At 39.4% G+C, this 22,005-nt stretch overlaps 1 protein-coding gene and 1 long non-coding RNA gene across 3 annotated transcripts in view; one reads left to right on the top strand and one right to left on the bottom strand.

Moving 5' to 3' along the window:
* LOC128692998 (uncharacterized) overlaps positions 1–15,297 on the bottom strand; it is a 48,438-nt gene extending 33,141 nt beyond the window's left edge. For both annotated transcript variants that reach the window (XR_008407658.2, XM_053782434.2), the window contains exons 1-6: positions 15,006–15,297; positions 13,636–13,754; positions 8,871–8,966; positions 4,128–4,295; positions 2,580–2,704; positions 963–2,470 (exon numbers count right to left, since the gene is read on the bottom strand). Coding sequence is in view for 1 of the 2 variants with exons in the window: in XM_053782434.2 (XP_053638409.2) it covers positions 963–2,470; positions 2,580–2,704; positions 4,128–4,295; positions 8,871–8,966; positions 13,636–13,754; positions 15,006–15,092 (2,103 nt within the window). In the remaining variant the exon portion in view is untranslated. The remainder of the gene's footprint in view (positions 1–962; positions 2,471–2,579; positions 2,705–4,127; positions 4,296–8,870; positions 8,967–13,635; positions 13,755–15,005) is intronic.
* A 160-nt stretch (positions 15,298–15,457) lies between these two features.
* The window catches only part of LOC138853729 (uncharacterized), a 74,648-nt gene continuing 68,100 nt past the window's right edge, over positions 15,458–22,005 (top strand). The window contains exons 1-2 of the long non-coding RNA XR_011392884.1: positions 15,458–15,614; positions 15,701–15,803. This is a non-coding gene — a long non-coding RNA (uncharacterized lncRNA). The remainder of the gene's footprint in view (positions 15,615–15,700; positions 15,804–22,005) is intronic.

Here is a 22,005-nt window from a genome sequence, read left to right on the forward strand (position 1 = left end):
ATAGAGTGAATGATGGTGAAAGTTTTTCTTTTTCGGGCCACCCTGCCTTGGTGGGAATCGGCCAGTGTGATAATAAAAAAAATAAACAGGTTTGTAAGTAGGGGATAGTAACCTACTATGTATTGTTTTCATCTTGGCACTTCCCTTGCTACATTGCCGCCACCACCACGTGGCGGACGGAACTAAATCTTACACTCAAATTTTTGACCTCGGGGCAAAGCTTTCGTATCATCTAAAGTTCACAACACGAATGCTCGCATGTAGGGAAGTCTCTGTATATTATTTATTATTCACAGTTGTCATAAGTTTGTTTCACACAAAATTTTTAACTGTGTAGCTGCCATGTGTGCTTGACAAATTTGCTATGTGCAAGATCCAAACACTGCATCAAATGCCTAAACCCCTGGATTAATGACATTAGCAGATAAAGGCAATTGAAAAAGTATACACAAATCATTAAAAAATAAAACAAAGCTGATCACACCACTGAAGTTGATTTTCTCAGTAAAATACATATTCTTATGTAGCATTTTATTTATAACATCCCATGCTGTGAGGTATTTAATATAATTTTAAAGACATTTGCACATAAATCTTTATACTAATGAATTTACAGGGTAGCATATTTAAGATTTAAGAAAAATTATTTATCATGCATTCTAAGAATTTATTAGAGGTAGGCTTAAAAAAAAAAATGCAAAGGCAAAAGTGTAACATGATCACCAAAGGAAACAGTAACAGAAGTATAACTGAAATGTAATTAATATAGTAAAGTAATTAAATAAACAATGGCATTTTATATGGTATGATAAAATTGCTACTATATCCCAAAAATAAATTAAGTGACCTGGACAAAGACAGTGAGCATAAAGTTAAAAAAAAAAAGTGTACAAAGGTCTGATGAAATAGTATGTGAATAGAAGAGTAGATGCAATATGATGTTTTTTAATTTTTAAGTTTACCTTTTCCAACCGATCAATCTCGTCTCTCCATCGGTCATCTCGTGGCGAAAGGACAGGACTGGTGATATTCTGGTTGATGGGTCGAAGTACATCATTAGGTGACCCACTGCCAGAGTTTGGGCTTAGAAGCTTTTCATATAATACTGATCTGAGGAGTCCAGATGATTCACCCAGCTCTATTGAGAGCTCGGACAGTGGAACACCTATTGAGCGAAATCTTGGAGAACGTGACGGGCTCATCAGTAACCTACGACTTTGGCTTCTATAGCTGCTGTATTTTTGAGGGACATTTTCCATATTTTCATCAGAAAACTCATATTTCTTGTCAGCAAGACGCCTGCGACGAAAGACACTAAGCTTTTCATGACGTGACTCGGTTATTTCATCAATAAATTCGTATTCCTTCTCAGCCTGTTTAGTTGGAGTTTTTTCACCATAGGAACTTTCACTTGAACTTCGGAGAACTCTTCTACCTTGTTGTGAATACTGAGAATTAATGGGAAAATCATCAGCTAATGAAAGGTTTGCACAAAAAGTTGTTCCAGATCTAAATTTATCACCATTGTTTATACTGTCCCTGAGATCAGAGCGGCCTAAACGAGACTCTTCACTAATGTGTGAACACCTCGTGGAGTCATCAGAGTCATCATCACGAAAACCGTCATTATCACCATAAAAATTATAAGGGGAATCATCAGGCAACTGAAATTCTTTGAGCGTGAGATTGCGGGCAACACCTCGCATGGCAGCTTCATTGTTCTGTAGTCCACCAAGACTCCCATGACTTTTGTTATCACAGTTTTCAATGTCACAATAATGAGAAACACCCTGTTCATCAGCAGTATTGTTTCTCTGGCTACCTCCACAATCACCATGAGTTCTACTATTATCTTCATTTCTAGTCCTTCCTTCACTTCTTGAGGGCACATTTCCTATTAAAATTTCCCATTCTCTGTCTCTGTCAGTCATTGAGCTATTACACCCTAACCTAACTCCACTGCTCAGTGTTATCCTCAGTCCATTTGCTCCTAATTCAGTACCGTTTTGATATTTCTCTAATCGAGCTCCTTCTTCCTCCTCACAGCTACTTTGGCCATCAGCCTCAGGATCAACATCACTACTGGAACTATCCATCATAGTGTATTCTTTACCAGACCTCACATTAGGCACACAATACTGCTCACCAGACACACTTCTGGTTTTTACTTTATTCTGTTCCCTATCATCATCACTTTCCTCCTCTTCCTCTCTCTCCTCACCAATATTGTTTAGTTTTACACCTAATACTTCTGTTTCTACTTCTTTCATTTTTCTATCCATGTTTTCTAAATCAACATTCAGTACATGAATAAAATTACCAGCATTGAGCACAACAAATCCCTTCCGTTTCATTTGTACATTTGGGAGGAACTTGGGGAAGGGCGGAACCATTTCAAAACTGGTATGAACGGTAATACCATGCTTAAGACAGCTAAATCGCACACAGCTATTCCAGCGCTCTGCCAGATCTGAAAATATGGCACTGATTGTTGAATTTGAAAATACTGCATTTAATGCTTACAGCCACATCAGTCACAAAACCTAGTTATCATTAACAGATAAAGCTTATATTCTTACCGTCTTCTTCATATGAAGTGGCCACTTGATAGCAGGCAGAGCAGTTATCAAGAGAAGGAACTGCAGTAATAGTAATATAACAAGTGCGGGTTTGAGAGCTGCCTCCATCATTACCCTCAATCATACTGAAATGTCATGAAAATAATGAGATTAATAAAAAAAAAATAATTAGAAAAATTAAAACATAAGAGGAGCCACAGACAACTTACTGTTTGAATAATAAGTCATAATATGGCTGTAACAATTCACAGTCAACAAACTGGACAACATTCTGACCTGTCAGTGACCAATATGACAGCCCATCTTTCACCGAAGAGAAGTACTTATTCAGAATTCAGTTTTCCCTATTTTTCCTCAGCCAACTCATTACCAGACTTATCATGATTCTCTTTTGTAATTTGCTCACATGTAATTAAACACATTTTCATAGGCTATTGTAACCTAATCTAAATTAGCTTAATTTAAAATAAAGAAAACATTTGGAAAAATAGGAAACATTAAGAGTGATGTTGGGCACTGCATAAAGTTTGTTGTAAAATAATAATGGGCTGAATATCAAGTTGTGCTTGACAATGGTCAAGGGCCGACCAAAGCATAGTCTAATTTTTATTTTCAATATGTGGGTTGTGTATACAGTTTACATGTATTTTGTCAGAGCTGAAGGACATTTTCCAGCAAGAAAGGTTAGAGTAGGTTGTGTTGTTGTTGTAGGTTCACCGGTCCTGTCCCAGCCCGGGTCTTTTCCAGATGGTGACCTGGCTAGGTTGTATTGTAATTTTAGCAAAGCAATTATTACACTAATGGTATATAATAGTAATACCTGGATATCATTATGGATGGAGATTTTTGCCAACCAATGGCTTTCGAAGTCCAATACAGGGGGTTAAATACTGGAGAGAGTGGAAGAAAGTGGAGAGGTCCTAGAAGGTAATTAGTCCCTCAGCCTTGATAAATCTGAAGTATAAACAAGATGGAGACTTGTTTATTCAAGCCAGAGGAAAGCCGCAGCAATCGAAGACATCACAAGTGGACAGAACTCATTTGTGGAAGAAGATTATGCCCAAAAGTTGAGTCAGCAGTAGATGAGAGTTGAAGATATCCTCTATACCAGAGGGCATCTTCAACTCTTGCCTACTTCAGGCCAAACTCAGGCTCAGGTCATTTTCTTCATGCTTCTGCTTCAGATTTATCAAAGCCGAGGGATTGATCACCTCAAATTACCTCTATTTCCACCATCTCCAGAATTCCTCTATTAGACTGAAAAGCCACTGGTTGGCAAAACATCTCCATCAAAAGAGACCTAGGTGTTACCCATGTGTCTTATTCAGCAACTCTCATATATCCTACACAACATTACAATACTTTTAGTGAACTAAAGATGAAGAGATGAACAGTATTTAAAGCACAAAGTATTGCTCATGTAAGATGGACTGCTACTTTCTAGTCACTGTAGTACAGTAAAGACATGTTATTCAGAAATAAGTGCAATAACAGTGTAGTTTTAGTAACATTTCTCCTCTAATAAGAAAGCTTTGGTGCTACTCTTACCTGCAACCATATACTAGGATTTTGGACAAATCTCTTGGCCACTGACATAAAGAAATGAAGATATTTTCATATAAGCTTTCCTGCAAATCCTGGTCACCAAAGAGCATTACCTCTGCAACTTTCCGTAATGGAGCATATGGAACAAACACCCACCAGTGCAGTCTATATCTGTTAAGAAATTAAAAAAAATAATTATATCATTATCAGCCTGCATATGAAGGGCCTTGATATAACAGACTTTTGAAATAACAAAAAATCCACTGGGTAAATCACACTTTAAACTTATTTATCAATGTTTATTGCAGGCATTGGTTCACTGAAGCATCTGTTTTCTACTTTCTACATCCTGAATCCTCTGAATAATAAATACACCACACACTGCTTTGAAACCAGACATCTTCACTGCCTCCACCCTCCTTCCTGTAATGTTCAAAACTAATATCAATTTAGTGTACTCTTGATTTTTTTTTTCTGCCATGACATAAACCTTTCTTTCCTCAGGACTCAAGAAATCGTAATAACACAATTGGAAGCAAACCACGGAACGGGCACAGTGGTGCCTATGCTAACCTTCCTATGGTGTATAAATATATCTAGCTGGACGAGTCTTAAAGTAGGCAGCTGGCCCAGTGGCTAACGTTTGTCTGGAGTTTTACGACTCACTCACAGTGAGTTCAATCCTCGCCCGTACTGTGGTTTCTTTCCTCAGATGCCTCAACACATTAACTATCTTTCCCCCCCCGTATCTATTCCATGTTTCCTTGTTTTTTACAGCCCCACCTGCCAACATGTTCACTCCAAAATATCGGTACTACCTCCATTCTGGTATTCAAGCTTTCACTGACTAGACTTTTTCTTACTTTTATCACTGTGCATTTTCTCTGTCATCCACACAAGAGCAACTGTGACAATTCTCACTTTGAATCAGATCCATCATCTTTTAATCCCCCACCTCTCACCAATGCCCTAGCATTTACTTCTCTTGCAGCCATATATAAATATACATTAAACAATCATTTCTTATACTACTACTACTTTTTACAAACCAGCTATATCCCACCAAGGCAGGGTGACCCAAAAAGAAAAACAAAAGTTTCTCTTTTTAATTTTAGTAATGTATACAGGAGAAGGGGTTGCTAACCCCCCCTGCTCCTGGCATTTTAGTTGCCACTTCTTACAAGATGCATGGGTTATGGAGGAAGAGTTCTGTTCCACTTCCCCATGGAGATAAGAGTAAATAAACAAGAACAAGAACTAGTAAAAAAAATAGAAGAAAACCCAGAGGAGTGTGTGTGTGTGTGTATATATATGCTTGTACATGTATGTGTAGTGTGACCTAAGTGTAAGTAGAAGTAGCAAGACGTACCTGAAATCTCGCATGCTTATGGGACAGACAAAAGACACCAGCAATCCTACCATCATGTAAAACAAATACAGGCTTTTGTTTTACACTCACTTGGCAGGACAGTAGTACCTCCCTGGGCAGTTGCTGTCTACCAACCTACTACCCAGGATTCCTCATACCTCTTTCTTTGTTTCAACACACCGGCCGTATCCCGCCAAGGCAGGGTGGCCAAAAAGGAAAAGCGAAAGTTTCTCCTTTTACATTTAGTAATATATACAGGAGAAGGGGTTACTAGCCCCTTGCTCCCGGCATTTTAGTTGTCTCTTATGACACGCATGGCTTACGGAGGAAGAATTCTGTTCCGCATCCCCATGGAGATAAGAGGAAATAAACAAGAACAAGAACTAGAAAGAAAATAGAAGAAAACCCAGAGGGGTGTGTGTATATATATGCTTGTATATGTATGTATAGTGTGACCTAAGTGCAAGTAGAAGTAGCAAGATGTACCTGAAATCTTGCATGTTTATGAGACAGACAAAAGACACCAGCAATCCTACCATCATGTAAAACAAATACAGATTTTCGTTTTACACTCACTTGGCAGGACGGTAGTACCTTCCTGGGCAGTTGCTGTCTACCAACCTCCTAGGATTCCTCATACTTATGACACTATTGGTTCACACCCTTCAGTTATAGTGGAACGATCACTAAGAATACCAATCACCATCTATTCCTAAGCAGGGTTTTTCATTGCACTGCCAAACCCATTGCCTGACTTATTCTCAACCCAAGTGTTTTAGTTGTGCTGGCTAAGGGACTAGTTTATTCTGCACCTCATGCTCATCCTGTGAGCTGAAGTGCCAAAAAATAAGGATTACAGAGATCACAATGGTTCTTTGACAGATCATACTGAGCACTGTTACATCAGTAGAAAGAAACATTAGTCATTTCACGTTTTACAATTACTTCATAAACTTAATGTACACAATAGAGTATGGAATACAATCTCAAATAAACAAATCTTATTACTACTACAAAACTAGTCATAATTGGGTAGCAATTTCCTTTATAAAAGCTGTTCATTCATCTAATCAATGAGAAATGTAGATACAACCTCAATATTTTGAATATACTGTGTTATCATTAACAATGAGATGTTTTGTCATATCCTGTAAGGTTTACATGGAGGGATCTCTGAGAGGTTGGATATTTGAAAACACTAAGACATAATGTTGCAGTGTATGGCCTTGTCTCTGTCCACACACTTTGCATATTATGTCAGTGACATCTCCATACAAACTGTACTGCCAGAGATACTTATAGCCTAGCCTAAGTCTAGCAGTGACAACACTATGTTTAACTTGACACATTTCCTTATGATGGATACCAGATCTACTAGTTCTTATTTGCATTGTTCCTTTCTGACAACGTTTCATAAACTTCTGCTTGAAAAAAACAAAAATACATTAAACATTATTTAATGTTTATTTAACTTATTCATCAACTCTGTCTTGCTCCTGGAGGCCCTTTCTTAAAAATTTGTGTATATTTGTGCCTGGCTCCATACACAAACTTGAAACATTCAGGCCTCAGGCTATTTAAAGCAAGTACAGTGGACCCCCGCTTAACGATCACCTCCCAATGCGACCAATTATGTAAGTGTATTTATGTAAGTGCGTTTGTACGTGTATGTTTGGGGGTCTGAAATGGACTAATCTACTTCACAATATTCCTTATGGGAACAAATTCGGTCAGTACTGGCATCTGAACATACTTCTGGAATGAGAAAATATCATTAACCAGGGGTCCACTGTACATAAGTATAATGAGGAAAGAGTCAGGTACAATTAAACTGCATGTGGCCACAATTTCTACAAGTTTATGAGCAACAAGAATGGCAAACAGCTTAGTTTCTAAGGTGGAAGTCCAATTGTTAATTCTAATACTGATAAACCTCTGTATTACAGTACCATCAGGCTGGTTCATGATAACAGCACTCCTTGTCCTACTACTATCAGGGTTCAAGGAGCCATCAGCATAGTCTGCATGATAGTATCCTTTGTTCTAAGGTTGTGTATGTGTTCCAGAGCACTTGTACAAATTCCCACTCCACCACTCTCATCTCCAAAATATTGATACTCAAACAAATTATGATACTTGTTAGTTTAACACAATTTTATACACAAACTTTCTTCTCTCCAAATCATACATGGTACCACATATCTACCTTGTCCCCTGCAATACTTTAGTTTCATTAAATATATCCTTAATCTCATCAACTCTTATGCATACCCATTAACCCTTTCAGGGTTTCTGATGTACTAGTACGGCTTACGCACCAGGGTTTTTGACGTACTAGTATGCCTAAATTCTAGCGCCCTCAAATTTAGTGAGAGAAAGCTGGTAGGCCCACATATGAAAGAATGGGTCTATGTGGTCAGTGTGTGCAGTATAAAAAAAATCCTGCAGCACACAGTGTGTAAAGAGAAAAAAAAAACTTTGACAGTGTTTTTGGTTTAAAACAGCGACTTTGCACTGTACGTATTTGCGTATGGTATTTATGATGGTATTCTAGTTTTCCTGGTCTCATTTTATAGAATGGAAGACATATTACAGAAATTGAGATGATTTTGATTGGTTTTACAATGAAAAGTACCTTGAAATTGAGCTCAAAGTAGCAGAAATCTTTGATTTTTGCCAAAGTTCAAAAGTAAACAAATCATGCTATGCGTCCAATACACGTCAACTGGCGAGTCTAATATTCTTTCACAAGTGCGCTGATGTAAGAGGGGCGTGGGGACATGACTAATGAACAGAGGAACTGTTATTTTAGTGCCAGGAATGTCTTCTTGTTTATTCTGGACGCTATTTGGAAATTGCCATCTTTTGAAATTTGTGTGAAATTGGCAAAATTGGTAAATTCTGACCACTTTACTGGATAGTTGAAATAGGTAAATGGGTGGTTTCTTGTACTCATTCGATAGAAAAAATGGAGTTCTAGCGAAATAGTTATGATTTTTGTTGACTAGTACACTGGAATTGGCCGAAAATAGGGCTCAAAGTGGGCAAAATTGCCGATGCGTAAACATAGTTGAGACCGCTAACTTCGCGAGAGCATAATTCCGTAAGTTTTCCATCAAATTTCATACTTTTGGTGTCTTCATGATCGGGAAAAGATTCTCTATCTTTTTCATAAGAAATTTTTTTTTTTTTTTTTTGAAAATTTGTTGACCCTGAGTACAAGTCTAGGAGAGGGCCTGTAGACCCTGAAAGGGTTAAATCAATCATTCTCAAAGCTCATTCCAACTCCACACATTAATATTCACATACAAGCAAACAGGAAAAACTATTCACAAGTTAAAATTTGTTAGTATACAATGATGGGATACCTTACCCACCTGTGTATCATCTGCAATGTGTGGTCATCTGTATCACAAGAATGAGTATATGACAGGACAAACTGGCCACACTTTGTGAATCCCAAGAAAACATGTCTATTAAGAAAAGAAAATGCATGTTAGGTTTAATGATGAAATGGTACGGATATGTAGCAACAGTAAAAATTATTTATGATTAAACCTGTTTGCATAGTCATATACAAAAAATGAAGTACAAAAATATATTTTATTTTTTCTAATTCAATGGCCTTCTGCCAACGCAGGGTGTCCCAAAGGAAAACACATTCACCATGATTCATTCAACTGCTATCTTTCCACAAGTGTGAATACACCCCAATCAGATTATATAATTTATCACACCACACTAGTTTCATTCAGCACAAGAAGCATTGGAGGTATAACCTTCTACTAGCTTATCTTGGGACAGAAACTTTTTTCTTACAAGAAGTTGTAAAATCATTCTTCCTTCTAAAGCACATAAATTAGCTGTTTATTTAGCCCCTTTTACATTTTATATTTATATATTCTATATACCACACACATCAGTTACCTATACGTCACAATATTCATTTCCAATGTTATTTAAGATGTACTTACCTTAAATAAGGACTACAAATGGGTATTCATGGAGTGACAAAGGGGGAGTGGCAAATTTTTCATCCAGAGACCTTATTATCAACTGTTTATATTAAAGCTTTTTCTGTAAATTTATTATAATAAAAAAAAGGGCTAAACCTCTGTATATTTATAAATCATGCACATTATATTAAGTATCTGTATGTTATACTGTAGTATCCATAACTTACACATGTTATAAAATATGAATGAAGGTTTTAAATGTAAGCATGTGAACAACAGGTTTTCTCTTATACTCTATGTAAATGTATATAATCTACTAAACAACACATCTTGAAAACAGCCAGTAGAGCATTACATAGTCGAGTTACAAGGCATTTCGACAAACCTCTCTCCAATTTTCCTCCCTCTAAATTTATAGGTTTAACATTAGTGTTCAGAAAAATAGACATCATCTGAATCCAAACATGTAATATGGTTTCAATGTAACCACAGTGAATGGCAATTAAATTCCCAATATTATATTTCTCTCTCAATCACATTAAAGTAGTACAGTAGGGCCGCACTTTTTGGCATTTCGCTAATACGGCAATCTCAAATTATGACCAAAACTTTCTATACGGCAAGTGGTCTTTCAAATACGGTGCGGGCCACCCGATTTTTTTTACATTCTCCATGAGCATATCTCTCTATTATGTAATAATACGTAATCACTCTTGGGCACATTAACCCTTAAACTGTCCAAACAGATCTATGTTCACATGTGTAGTGCTCCAAAAGTAGATCTACGTTTTTTACATATTTTCAAATACATTTTTTTTAACATGTATAACAAAAAAAAAAGTAGATCAAAGTTTTTTACACGTTTTCAAATGTAAAAAAACAAAAAGACCTATTTTTTTTACATACCTTCAAATGTTGAAAAAAACGTAGATCTACGTTTGGACAGTTTAAGGGTAAAATGTCTAATTTTACATCAACATATACATTTTCATAAATCAATCTATGATATTTTCTTCAAAATTATATAAGAAACACGTTACATAGTATATAAACATTTTGTTTATGTTAGTACTAGGGAGGTGTGGTAGCCGGGAGGAGGGAAAACATTATATCACTCCCCTTAATACATAATGCTTTGTTTACAATTCTCGGCTTGAATTATTCATTACTTCTCCCTTTGTTTATGATGGCATCTAAAGGTAGCTGTTATAAACGATTAAACTCAGTGAGCATGGCATGTCAATGGTAATAATATGGCTCTGGGCCATATTAAATATCGTGTAGCTATGTAGGTAGGTGTAGGTATGTAGCCCAGGCGGACTACGTACCTGTTTAAGGGCAATGTGTGGTGTAAATATTATGCAGAAAATTCGGAGTGTGGAAATTAGGAAAAGGTGTGGAGTTAATAAAAGTATTAGTCAGAGAGCAGAAGAGGGGTTGCTGAGGTGGTTTGGTCATTTAGAGAGAATGGATCAAAGTAGAATGACATGGAAAGCATATAAATCTATAGGGGAAGGAAGGCGGGGTAGGGGTCGTCCTCGAAAGGGTTGGAGAGAGGGGGTAAAGGAGGTTTTGTGGGCAAGGGGCTTGGACTTCCAGCAAGCGTGCATGAGCGTGTTTGATAGGAGTGAATGGAGACGAATGGTACTTGGGACCTGACGATCTGTGGAGTGTGAGCAGGGTAATATTTAGTGAAGGGATTCAGGGAAACCGGTTATTTTCATATAGTCGGACTTGAGTCCTGGAAATGGGAGGTACAATGCCTGCACTTTAAAGGAGGGGTTTGGGATATTGGCAGTTTGGAGGGATATGTTGTGCATCTTTATATGTGTATGCTTCTAAACTGTTGTATTCTGAGCACCTCTGCAAAAACAGTGATAATGTGTGAGTGTGGTGAAAGTGTTGAATGATGATGAAAGTATTTTCTTTTTGGGGATTTTCTTTCTTTTTTGGGTCACCCTGCCTTGGTGGGAGACGGCCGACTTGTTGAAAAAAAAAAAAAAATATAGAGTGGGTAGGGAATGTGTAGATCAAGTGTTTACATTGAAGCATATATGTGAGCAGTATTTAGATAAAGGTAGGGAAGTTTTTATTGCATTTATGGTTTTAGAAAAGGCATATGATAGAGTGGATAGGGGAGCAATGTGGCAGATTTTGCAAGTGCATGGAATAGGTGGTAAGTTACTAAATGCTGTAAAGAGTTTTTATGAGGATAGTGAGGCTCAGGTTAGGGTGTGTAGAAGAGAGGGAGACTACTTCCCGGTAAAAGTAGGTCTTAGACAGGGATGTGTAATGTCACCATGGTTGTTTAATATATTTATAGATGGGGTTGTAAAAGAAGTAAATGCTAGGGTGTTTGGGAGAGGGGTGGGATTAAATTATGGGGAATTAAATGCAAAATGGGAAGTGACACAGTTACTTTTTGCTGATGATACTGTGCTTATGGGAGATTCTAAAGAAAAATTGAAAAGGTTAGTGGACGAATTTGGGATGTGTGTAAAGATAGAAAGTTGAAAGTGAACACAGAAAAAGAGTAAGGTGATGAGAGTATCAAATGATTTAGATAAAGAAAAATTTGATATCAAATTGGGGAGGAGGAGCATGGAAGAAGTGAATGTTTTCAGATATTTGGGAGTTGACGTGTCAGCGGATGGATTTATGAAGGATGAGGTCAATCATAGAATTGATGAAGGAAAAAAAGGTGAGTGGTGCATTGAGGTATATGTGGAGGCAAAAAATGTTGTCTATGGAGGCAAAGAAGGGAATGTATGAAAGTATAGTAGTACCAACACTCTTATATGGGTGTGAAGCTTGGGTTGTAAATGCTGCAGCGAGGAGGCGGTTGGAGGCAGTGGAGATGTCCTGTCTAAGGGTAATGTGTGGTGTAAATATTATGCAGATAATTCGGAGTGTGGAAATTAGGAGAAGGTGTGGAGTTAATAAAAGTATTAGTCAGAGGGCTGAAGAGGGTTTGTTGAGGTGGTTTGGTCATTTAGAGAGAATGGATCAAAGTAGAATGACATGGAGAGCATATAAATCTGTAGGGGAAGGAAGGCGAGGTAGGGGTCGTCCTCAAAAAGGTTGGAGGGAAGGGGTAAAGGATGTGTTGTCTGCGAGGGGTTTGGACTTCCAGCAAGCGTGCTTGAGCGTGTTAGATGGGCGTGAATGGAGACAAATGACATTTGGAACCCGACGATTTGTTGGAGTGCGAGCAGGGTAATATTTAGTGAAGGGATTCAGGGAAACCGGTTATTTTATATAACCGGACTCGAGTCCTGGAAATGGGAAGTACAATGCCTGCACTCTAAAGGAAGAGTTTGGGATATTGGCAGTTTGGAGAGATATAGTATTGTGTATTTTTATACGTATATACTTCTAAACTGTCGTATTCTGGGCACCTCTGCAAAAACAGTGATTATGTGTGAGTGAGGTGAAAGTGTTGAATGATGATGAAAGTATTGTCTTTTTGGGGATTTTCTTTCTCTTTGGGTCACCCTGCCTCGGTGGGAGACAGCTGACTTGTTGAGGAAAAAAAAAAAAATATATGAGATGTGGTAGCCAGGGGACTTGTAGGACTTGTGGTAGCCAGGCGACTTGTAGGACTTGTGGTAGCCGGGCAACTCATAGCACTTGTGGTAGCCAGGCAATTTGTAGGACTTGTGATGAAAACCAGATGCATTCATCTGGTTTGTTTACATTATGTGTGGGTGGGGTTGGGAGGGCTGCCCTTCCTGGCTACCCATACTTCCCAACTTTACTTCACACAAATGAAACTCACCTTTTTAATGCCTAGTTCTATTGCTAACTTAATATATGTTAAACTTGTTATCTGGCATTTATATGCATTTATAAATGGAAAAAATGGACTTCTGCTTTCCGGCGAAGTCTGCTTTCCGGCAGTAGCCTGGAACTTAACCTGCCGAATAAGTATGGCCCTACTGTTTATTTCTTGATAATGAGATACAGAGATCATGCAAGAACTTGGAATTTAATTTCCAGTCACTGTAGTGAAATTACATATTAATATAACAGTTGTTTCTTGTTGACATATTAAATCATATGACATGGTTACACACATTTTTTGTAAACAAATTCATTAATAGATTATAAAATATACTGTATATAAAAGAAATTAAGTTTATAAAAAAGGGAACAACATAAATTATAAAAAGAATAGTGCACTAACCCTGCAGCCAGAGCAGATTTAGGAGCCACCTGTGCCAAAGAAAAGGCCAAGCGGTGAGGAAGCTGATAAAACAGTCTCTGTCTTGGTCTAGAGCGAGTTTGTCTTGTTTCTCCATATAACTGAAATTTAATAATAATGATCGTTAAGAAAAATAAATATTCATCATTTAATAGTCCAAGTTTAAAAACAAAAGGCAGAGATGGAGTATACAAATAATAATTGAAGATCTTAGCTGGATTATCAACCCAGAGGGTAAGTAACTCAGGATAATCCAACAAATCCACTCTTACTCTTATTTCCACTGGGGATCCTTTAATGCTCTCCCATCAGGCATATCATCATCTTTGCATTTTTTGGTTTTCAGTTGGGTGTACTGTATCTAGAATAAACATTTTTGAACACTACAAGAATTTATATTATCTTGTGTAACTGTAAAACGTTGTTACTATAATACAGTACATTACTATGGTATATGAAGTTCTTGCTTCAGCGCAAAAGTTCTGCCCTTGTGTAATACTGTATACAATTTATACATTAATAGGAACTTACAGAATTTTCACAAAATTTTGTATATGACTGAAAAGCATTAAAGTGAACAATGCCAAACTGTGAGGGTATTTGTGACTCATTGGTAGCATGAATTAATGGAAACGTTGAGCATATTTCCTTACCAGTTGTTCCTGTTAACTTAGCAGTAAGTAGGTACCTAGGTGTTAGCTAACTGTCTGTCTTGGGTCACATCTTATGGGGCAAAACTAACCTAAGTTGCCCAAAATGTTCTGCATAACCAGGGGCTCTATATATAGACTGGAAATCATGTCAGCTAGGTCTATATTAATTGTATCATGGACCTGTATAAATTATAATCGTTATGAGTGTTATCATTATTATTACTATTATTAAGTACACTTAAGTGGTTAATGTTAATAAACACTAATGAGCATGAACATAATCATGCCTCGATTTATCTAATGATTATCTGACAGTTTTTAGCATCTAACGAACATTATACTGGTATCATTACTTTATCCAATAAGGTCTCTAATAAATGTTATCACAATTTCTTTATGATAAGGGTACAAGAGGACAAAATATATGCTTCACATTTTATCTGAGCAAGGACGCTATCCGTTCAATGCAATTTTAATAGTGATAAAAGGAGACACACGCCATCAATCATGTATATCTGAAACAAAAAGAATTAATTCTGTAAGAAGAGTGACACTTCCCATTAAAACGCAAACGGAATAATAAAGTTAAAAGGTAGTAAAGTGTTGGTGCGGACTATGGTGGCCATGACCATGAGTACGACACTAGAGGAAGCAGCTCTTAATTTATACTACACTTCTCAGCTATCATTCAAGCCTCACCTCTCTGAAGTGCAGCTTCTGCATGAGGTGATGTCGACCATGCTGACGGAGACCGGGAACCCTTGCGGAATACCGGGTACTTGACATTATTGGGAGTAAAGTGTGTTAATCTTGCATTGTCTCATTGCTGCTGCCTCCACCGCCGCTCCTCTTGTTATGGTGAACAGCTGATCCAACCCTCCATCATTTTAATATTCCTTATACTACCTCTAAACACCTCCAGTCAATAAATAAGGCAAACGAAGTTGTTATTTGATATATTCTTGACAGATCTGTAAGCCTATTATTGATCACATAATCCCCATTTTTTCCTATGAAGTTACATCGATAATCGCGCGTGTGTCCGGCTGTAACAATTCCCACCTTATGACATCTTCGAATTTCGGCCTCCTTTTTTTTCCGGCTCGTCGCTCTCACGACTTAAATTATCTCCTCGATTCTCGTTTCAGTATGGAATTATAGGTTGAGTAAAAGAGAAGAGAAGTATAGAGAGTTGCGCATATCCAGCCTCACTTAGTGTTGTGAGTGGCATCTGTTGGTGGTGTGAGCAGTGGTGACTGAGGACCCTGCCAGTGAAAATGAGCACCAAGCCCGAAATGAATCGCCGCAGTAAGTACCATTTATGCTATGGAAATACGTGTGGGTATAGGTATTTGGGAGTCGTGGAGATGGTAACTATCCAATGTTTCTTCCAGTTGCAGCAGTCGCTAAGAAGAAACGGGCAAAAAAGCCCAAAAACATCAGGCCTCAGGCAAGCAAGGTGCGAGAGGGCAATGACAACAACTCTGCTAGGGGAAGGTAAGTACTATTATAACTTTCATAGTACAACTCCACGGGCACCTATTTTCAGCATGATACGCACATTTTACAATATTTCATGTAAAGTTCTATTGTGGTTCAGACTGGCATATCCAAATCAGGTGTACAATGCCTTTGCAACTCAACGTCGGTTTTCATGGGTGCTGATTCAGTTAATTGACTTTGTTGCAGGTTGTGATATTTGCCTTGTTTAAACTTGTTCACTTATCATATTAATTTACTTGGTTAGGTTTGAAAATAAAGGATCAGTGGCCATCACTGTAAAGATATGGTTTCCACTAGAACTGTCAAACTTTTTTATGATGGACATTTATGATGAAGGGTAATGATTTGTGTTTAGGGCATATAAAAAATTCTGTACGAAAATTCTGTGGCAACCCATAGGTACCATAACTTGAAAACTTGGCCACCAAGGTTTCGAGCTCATTCTGCCTTCAAACATGTAACAAGAACTATTTCATGTGCACAAGAAATTGATAGTTCAGTTGAACAGGTATTTGCAGCAGTTATATAGGTTCCTACTAAATTATGATACTCAGAAGAATGCCAGCAATCTTGTCAATGTAACCAAGTCATGGATTGGTCAAATCAAATTTTTCTTACTGGCAGAAAGTTCTCCCATATATGTATATTAAGTAAAATTATTGGCAAGCACTAACCTGATATAATCTGACCTAAAATGGACCTAAATTATGTTGAATAACTCGTGGTTATATTTTATCAAGTGACCAAAAATGATGCTGATGACTAGAAAACTCTTGACTTCACTTAATACCATCCGACTTCAGTTTCAGAGCTAAAAAGCTAAGCTTTATGACCTAACAAACTATGTTAGTGTTCTTCTGTTATAGGAACAGATGTGAGAAATCACTCAATTTGTGTATCAGTGGTGGGAACATAACAGGCTGGAATTTTTTTTTATATAGTATATGTACATGTATATTCTGATCACATAACAGGCAAGATTTTTTTTTTATATATTTATATACAGTATTCTGAGGGCACTATATACAGTATTTGAGGGCACTATGATTTAGACTTAAATCCACACGAGTGACATTGGCCTCGATGTAGATCTACACTAGACAGTGAAAGGGTTAAGAGGACATGTAGGAGGAAAGAGAATTTGGAATGATGTTGAAATAGGGATAAAGCTTTTACCTCTAAAAACCACTTATGAACTGGTTATTATAATGTAAAAGGATAAAAGTAAGGCAGACTTCATTGAAAGGTGTTAAAAGTGGAGTGCAAAAGTACTGCATCAAATGCAGTAATCGCGAGACATTGTCAGAAAACCATATTGTGAAAAGAAGCATTGAACTGTTGTCTTTATTATATAAATTCAGCAATTCTTCACTGTAAATTGTATTCCCAACAACAAATACCACCTTATCCAGCATCTTGCTACATTTATTCTTGACAAACAAAGCCATATTTTCTCCATTAGTGTTCTTACTTCATTTGTCTCTTAAGAGTGTATTTTCAACCAAATATGTTGACAAATCTCTCATTTGTTAATTAGCTGCACTTTATATGTTTTAGTTTAACCTCAGCTTTGTCATATAATCTGTCACATATTGTTTTTACATTAGGGTCATTCATTGTTAACTAGACCAGTGGGTTCTACTTGACCTTCTCCCATTAATTTTACTGAAACTCTGTGTAGCTCCATGTACAACAGGTCATAGATGCAATCGTGAACCATCACCCGTGCTTCTTATGCTAATGTCATGCAAACACAGTACAATAGTTCCCACCTTGAAATTTGGAATTCCTGTTCTGCTTTTGCTGCAGAGTTCAAGAATTGCAATGCTAAAATCCATAATTTGTACTGAAAGCAAGTAAAAAAAATTAATCACAACGGGTTATGCTGCAAGTTATAAATCTGTACCAAAATATTTTGGTAACGTGTTGCTTAATTAATTAGCTCCCTATTTTCGTTTTTGAGTACTTGTGTATTTCCACCTATGCTGTTGGTGCTCATGCCCTCACCACCTGTTGCTGCTGCTCATGCCCTTACCACCTGCTGCTGCTGCTCATGCCCTTACCACCTGCTGCTGCTGCTCATGCCCTCACCACCTGCTGCTGCTGCTCATGCCCTCACCACCTGCTGCTGCTGCTGCTGCTGCTCATGCCCTCACCACCTGCTGCTGCTGCTGCTGCTGCTCATGCCCTCACCACCTGCTGCTGCTGCTGCTCATGCCCTCACCACCTGCTGCTGCTGCTGCTCATGCCCTCACCACCTGCTGCTGCTCATGCCCTCACCACCTGCTGCTGCTCATGCCCTCACCACCTGCTGCTGCTGCTGCTGCTCATGCCCTCACCACCTGCTGCTGCTGCTGCTCATGCCCTCACCACCTGCTGCTGCTGCTGCTCATGCCCTCACCACCTGCTGCTGCTGCTGCTCATGCCCTCACCACCTGCTGCTGCTGCTGCTCATGCCCTCACCACCTGCTGCTGCTGCTCATGCCCTCACCACCTGCTGCTGCTGCTCATGCCCTCACCACCTGCTGCTGCTGCTCATGCCCTCACCACCTGCTGCTGCTGCTCATGCCCTCACCACTTGCTGCTGCTGCTCATGCCCTCACCACTTGCTGCTGCTGCTCATGCCCTCACCACCTGCTGCTGCTGCTCATGCCATCACCACCTGCTGCTGCTGCTCCTTGCACCCTCACGTGCTGATGCTGCTTATCGCACCCTCACCTACTACTACTACTCACCCTCATCTGCTGCTGCTCCTCACACCTTCATCTGCTGATGCTGCTCCTCATACCCTCACTTGCTGATGCTGCTCCTCACACCCTCGCCTGCTGATGCTGCTCCTTGCACCCTCACCTGCTGCTCCCCACTCCCTCGTGCGCTGCTACTCCTCCCCACTCCCTCACGTGCTGCTGCTCCTCCCCACTCCCTCACCTGCTGCTGCTGCTAATCCCCATTCCCTCACTTGCTTCTGCTAATCCCCACTCCCTCACTTGCTGCTGCTTATCCCCACTCCCTCACCTGTTGCTGCTCCTCCCTGCTCCCTCACCTGCTGCTCCTCTGCACTCCCTCACCTGTTGCTGCTCCTCCCCACTCCCTCACCTGTTGCTGCTCCTACCCACTCTCTCACCTGCTGCTGCTCCTACCCACTCCCTCACCTGCTGCTGCTCCTACCCACTCCCTCACCTGCTGCTGCTCCTACCCACTCCCTCACCTGCTGCTGCTCCTACCCACTCCCTCACCTGCTGCTGCTCCTACCCACTCCCTCACCTGCTGCTGCTGCTTCTCCCTATTCACCTGCTGCTGTTACTCCTCCCCACTCTGCTGCTGCTGCTGCTGCTCCTCACTCTGCTGCTGCTACTACTCCTCCCCACTCTGCTGCTGCTACTACTCCTCCCCACTCTGCTGCTGCTACTCACCTGCTGCTGCTCACACCACCCCCACATGCTACTGCTGCTCACACCACCCCCACATGCTACTGCTGCTCACACCACCCCACATGCTGCTACTGCTCACTCTACCTCTGCTGCTGCTGCTCACACCACCTCATCTGCTGCTGCTGCTCACACCACCACCACTGCTGCTGCTGCTGCTCACACCACCTCATCTGCTGCTGCTGCTCACACCACCTCATCTGCTGCTGCTACTGCTGCTGCTCACACCACCTCATCTGCTGCTGCTCACACCACCTCATCTGCTGCTGCTCACACCACCTCATCTGCTGCTGCTGCTGCTCACACCACCTCACCTGCTGCTGCTGCTCACACCACCTCACCTGCTGCTGCTGCTGCTGCTGCTACTGCTCACACTCGCCTGCTGCTGCTGTTCACACCACCTCACCTGCTGCTGCTGCTGTTCACTCCACATCACCTACTTTTTTGTTTTATATGGGCAGTTTTAATATTGATGTACTGATTTAAGAGAGATTAGGTAATTTTAATATTTAACACTTGTGTACTGAAAGAAATCAGAGGCAGCCAAAAATTGCAAATTCCAAGTAGGGAAACCTCTAAGGCCAATTTCTATATCTGTGCATGTTGTATAAACTTATGCAATTTAATTAAATATTACACTGTTATAACTTAGCAAAGAGTGAAGAGGGTGATTAGCAAACAGCTTGAGAAATCTGGGGCCTGGTAGGCATTGCTCTTGCTTCACACACTGAATGACCATGGTTCAATCTCCGGTTGGGTGGAAACATGGAGCGCGTTTCCTTACACCTGCTGTCTTCGTTCACCTAACAAGTAGGTAGGTGTTAGCTGACTGGTATGGGTTGCATCCTGAGGAACGAGATTGAAGGACCCCAGTGAAAATAAGACAGTCCTCGATGATGCACCGACTTTCTTGGGTTATCTTGGGTGACTAACCCTCATGGTTAAAAATCCCAACAAAATCATGTCTAACTTGGCCCCACTCGACTTCTGCAACTGGGCCACTATTGTCTGTTTTAGCTGAACTTGCAAAGATACAGGAATATTACAAAAACAACAAAAAATCTGAGAAATGAATAATAAAAGTGGTATGAAGGAATGTGCTTAACTGGTGTAATTTGGAGGAAAGAATCATGAATTTCATTACATAGGAAGAACTGTTGAGCTTTGTTCAGTGAAGCTAGAAAAATCCTAGCTGGGTCGTAAAATATCTTTTGACATGGTTTCAGTAAATCGCCAGGATATTTTGCTTTGGGAAGGCACTCGTGCTAATCGTTAGTAAAGATTTCCAGGTGGCGTTCTGTAATTTCACTTATTATTCATATTAGATAAGCATTTTCTTTATTAAAAGTACATTATTTGGTAAATATGTATCATACAGTAAATTAAGGGTGGCCCAGTAGCTTGAAAGTGTGGGGTAATTGCTATGATTTTTTTTAAACAACTCTCTTAAAGCAAAAAAATTGTGGTCTCTTAAAGGTTGATGGTTGTTGTGCCTATATATATTAAAAGCTTCATTAGTTTACCTACTTTTTCATTCATAAAAATGTGACTCACCCAGGCTGTGGTTTGTATGTTGGAGTGCATGTAATCAGCAGTAACAGCCTAGTTGATCAGGCCCTGATCCACCATGATGCCTGGTCATGGATCGGGCTGTAGGGGTGTTGACCCCCAGAACAACCTTCAGTGTGGGGGTGAGGGGGGGTGAAAAATACTTGTGCTTATTGCGATAAATCGCTCACAGATAATAACAGGGTACAAGAGCAAGTCATTAACACCTAGTTTGATTGCTGCGTGTTACTTACCAGGCTCGTCTGGCACTTGCCTGATCAGCCAGACTGTCACTGCTGGTGGCCTGCTGACCCACATATCCATCACAGCCTGGTTGATCTGGCACTGGTGAAGATAGTTGTCCAGTTTTCTCTTGAAGACTTCTACACTTGTCATAGCAGTTTGATATCTTCTGGTAGGATGTTGATACAGTGTTCTGTATTGTGCCCACTGCACTCGTTTTAAACTGGGTTTATTTTGCACTTCCAATTATATCTCTTTGCTACGGTATGCAGCAAGTTAATAAAGCATTCCTTTAAGAGCAAGATAAGAGTGATCAGTGCTTCAGACTGTCACCTGACATATTTGTTTCAAACAGTTCAGTATTTAAAAAAATAACCCTTCATTTTCATATTGTGTAATACAAATTACACAGATAGGTTTTGTTTCTAGATTAATTAAGAATTGATCTCAGTTCAGCATCAGCTGAAGTGTGAACTATTTTATAGACAATATTACACACACATTTACTAAGAAAAAATAATGTGTGTAGTTTACCACTTTCAGTTAAAATGGAAAGATGAATTTGATTCATTTAGTTTATACTGGAAATTTCATTTAGTTTATACTATATATCAGGGTAATATATATATTGTTATTTATGTAGTATATTTTTCATTATAGAAGTGTCAAATTATTTTTTTTTATTATCACACCGGCCGATTCCCACCAAGGCAGGGTGGCCCGAAAAAGAAAAACTTTCACCATCATTCACTCCATCACTGTCTTGCCAGAAGGGTGCTTTACACTACAGTTTTTAAACTGCAACATTAACACCCCTCCTTCAGAGTGCAGGCACTGTACTTCCCATCTCCAGGACTCAAGTCCGGCCTGCCGGTTTCCCTGAATCCCTTCATAAATGTTACTTTGCTCACACTCCAACAGCACGTCAAGTATTAAAAACCATTTGTCTCCATTCACTCCTATCAAACACGCTCACG

Source organism: Cherax quadricarinatus, chromosome 38, assembly GCF_038502225.1.
Source record: "Cherax quadricarinatus isolate ZL_2023a chromosome 38, ASM3850222v1, whole genome shotgun sequence".
In the NCBI taxonomy this organism is placed as follows: domain Eukaryota; kingdom Metazoa; phylum Arthropoda; class Malacostraca; order Decapoda; family Parastacidae; genus Cherax; species Cherax quadricarinatus.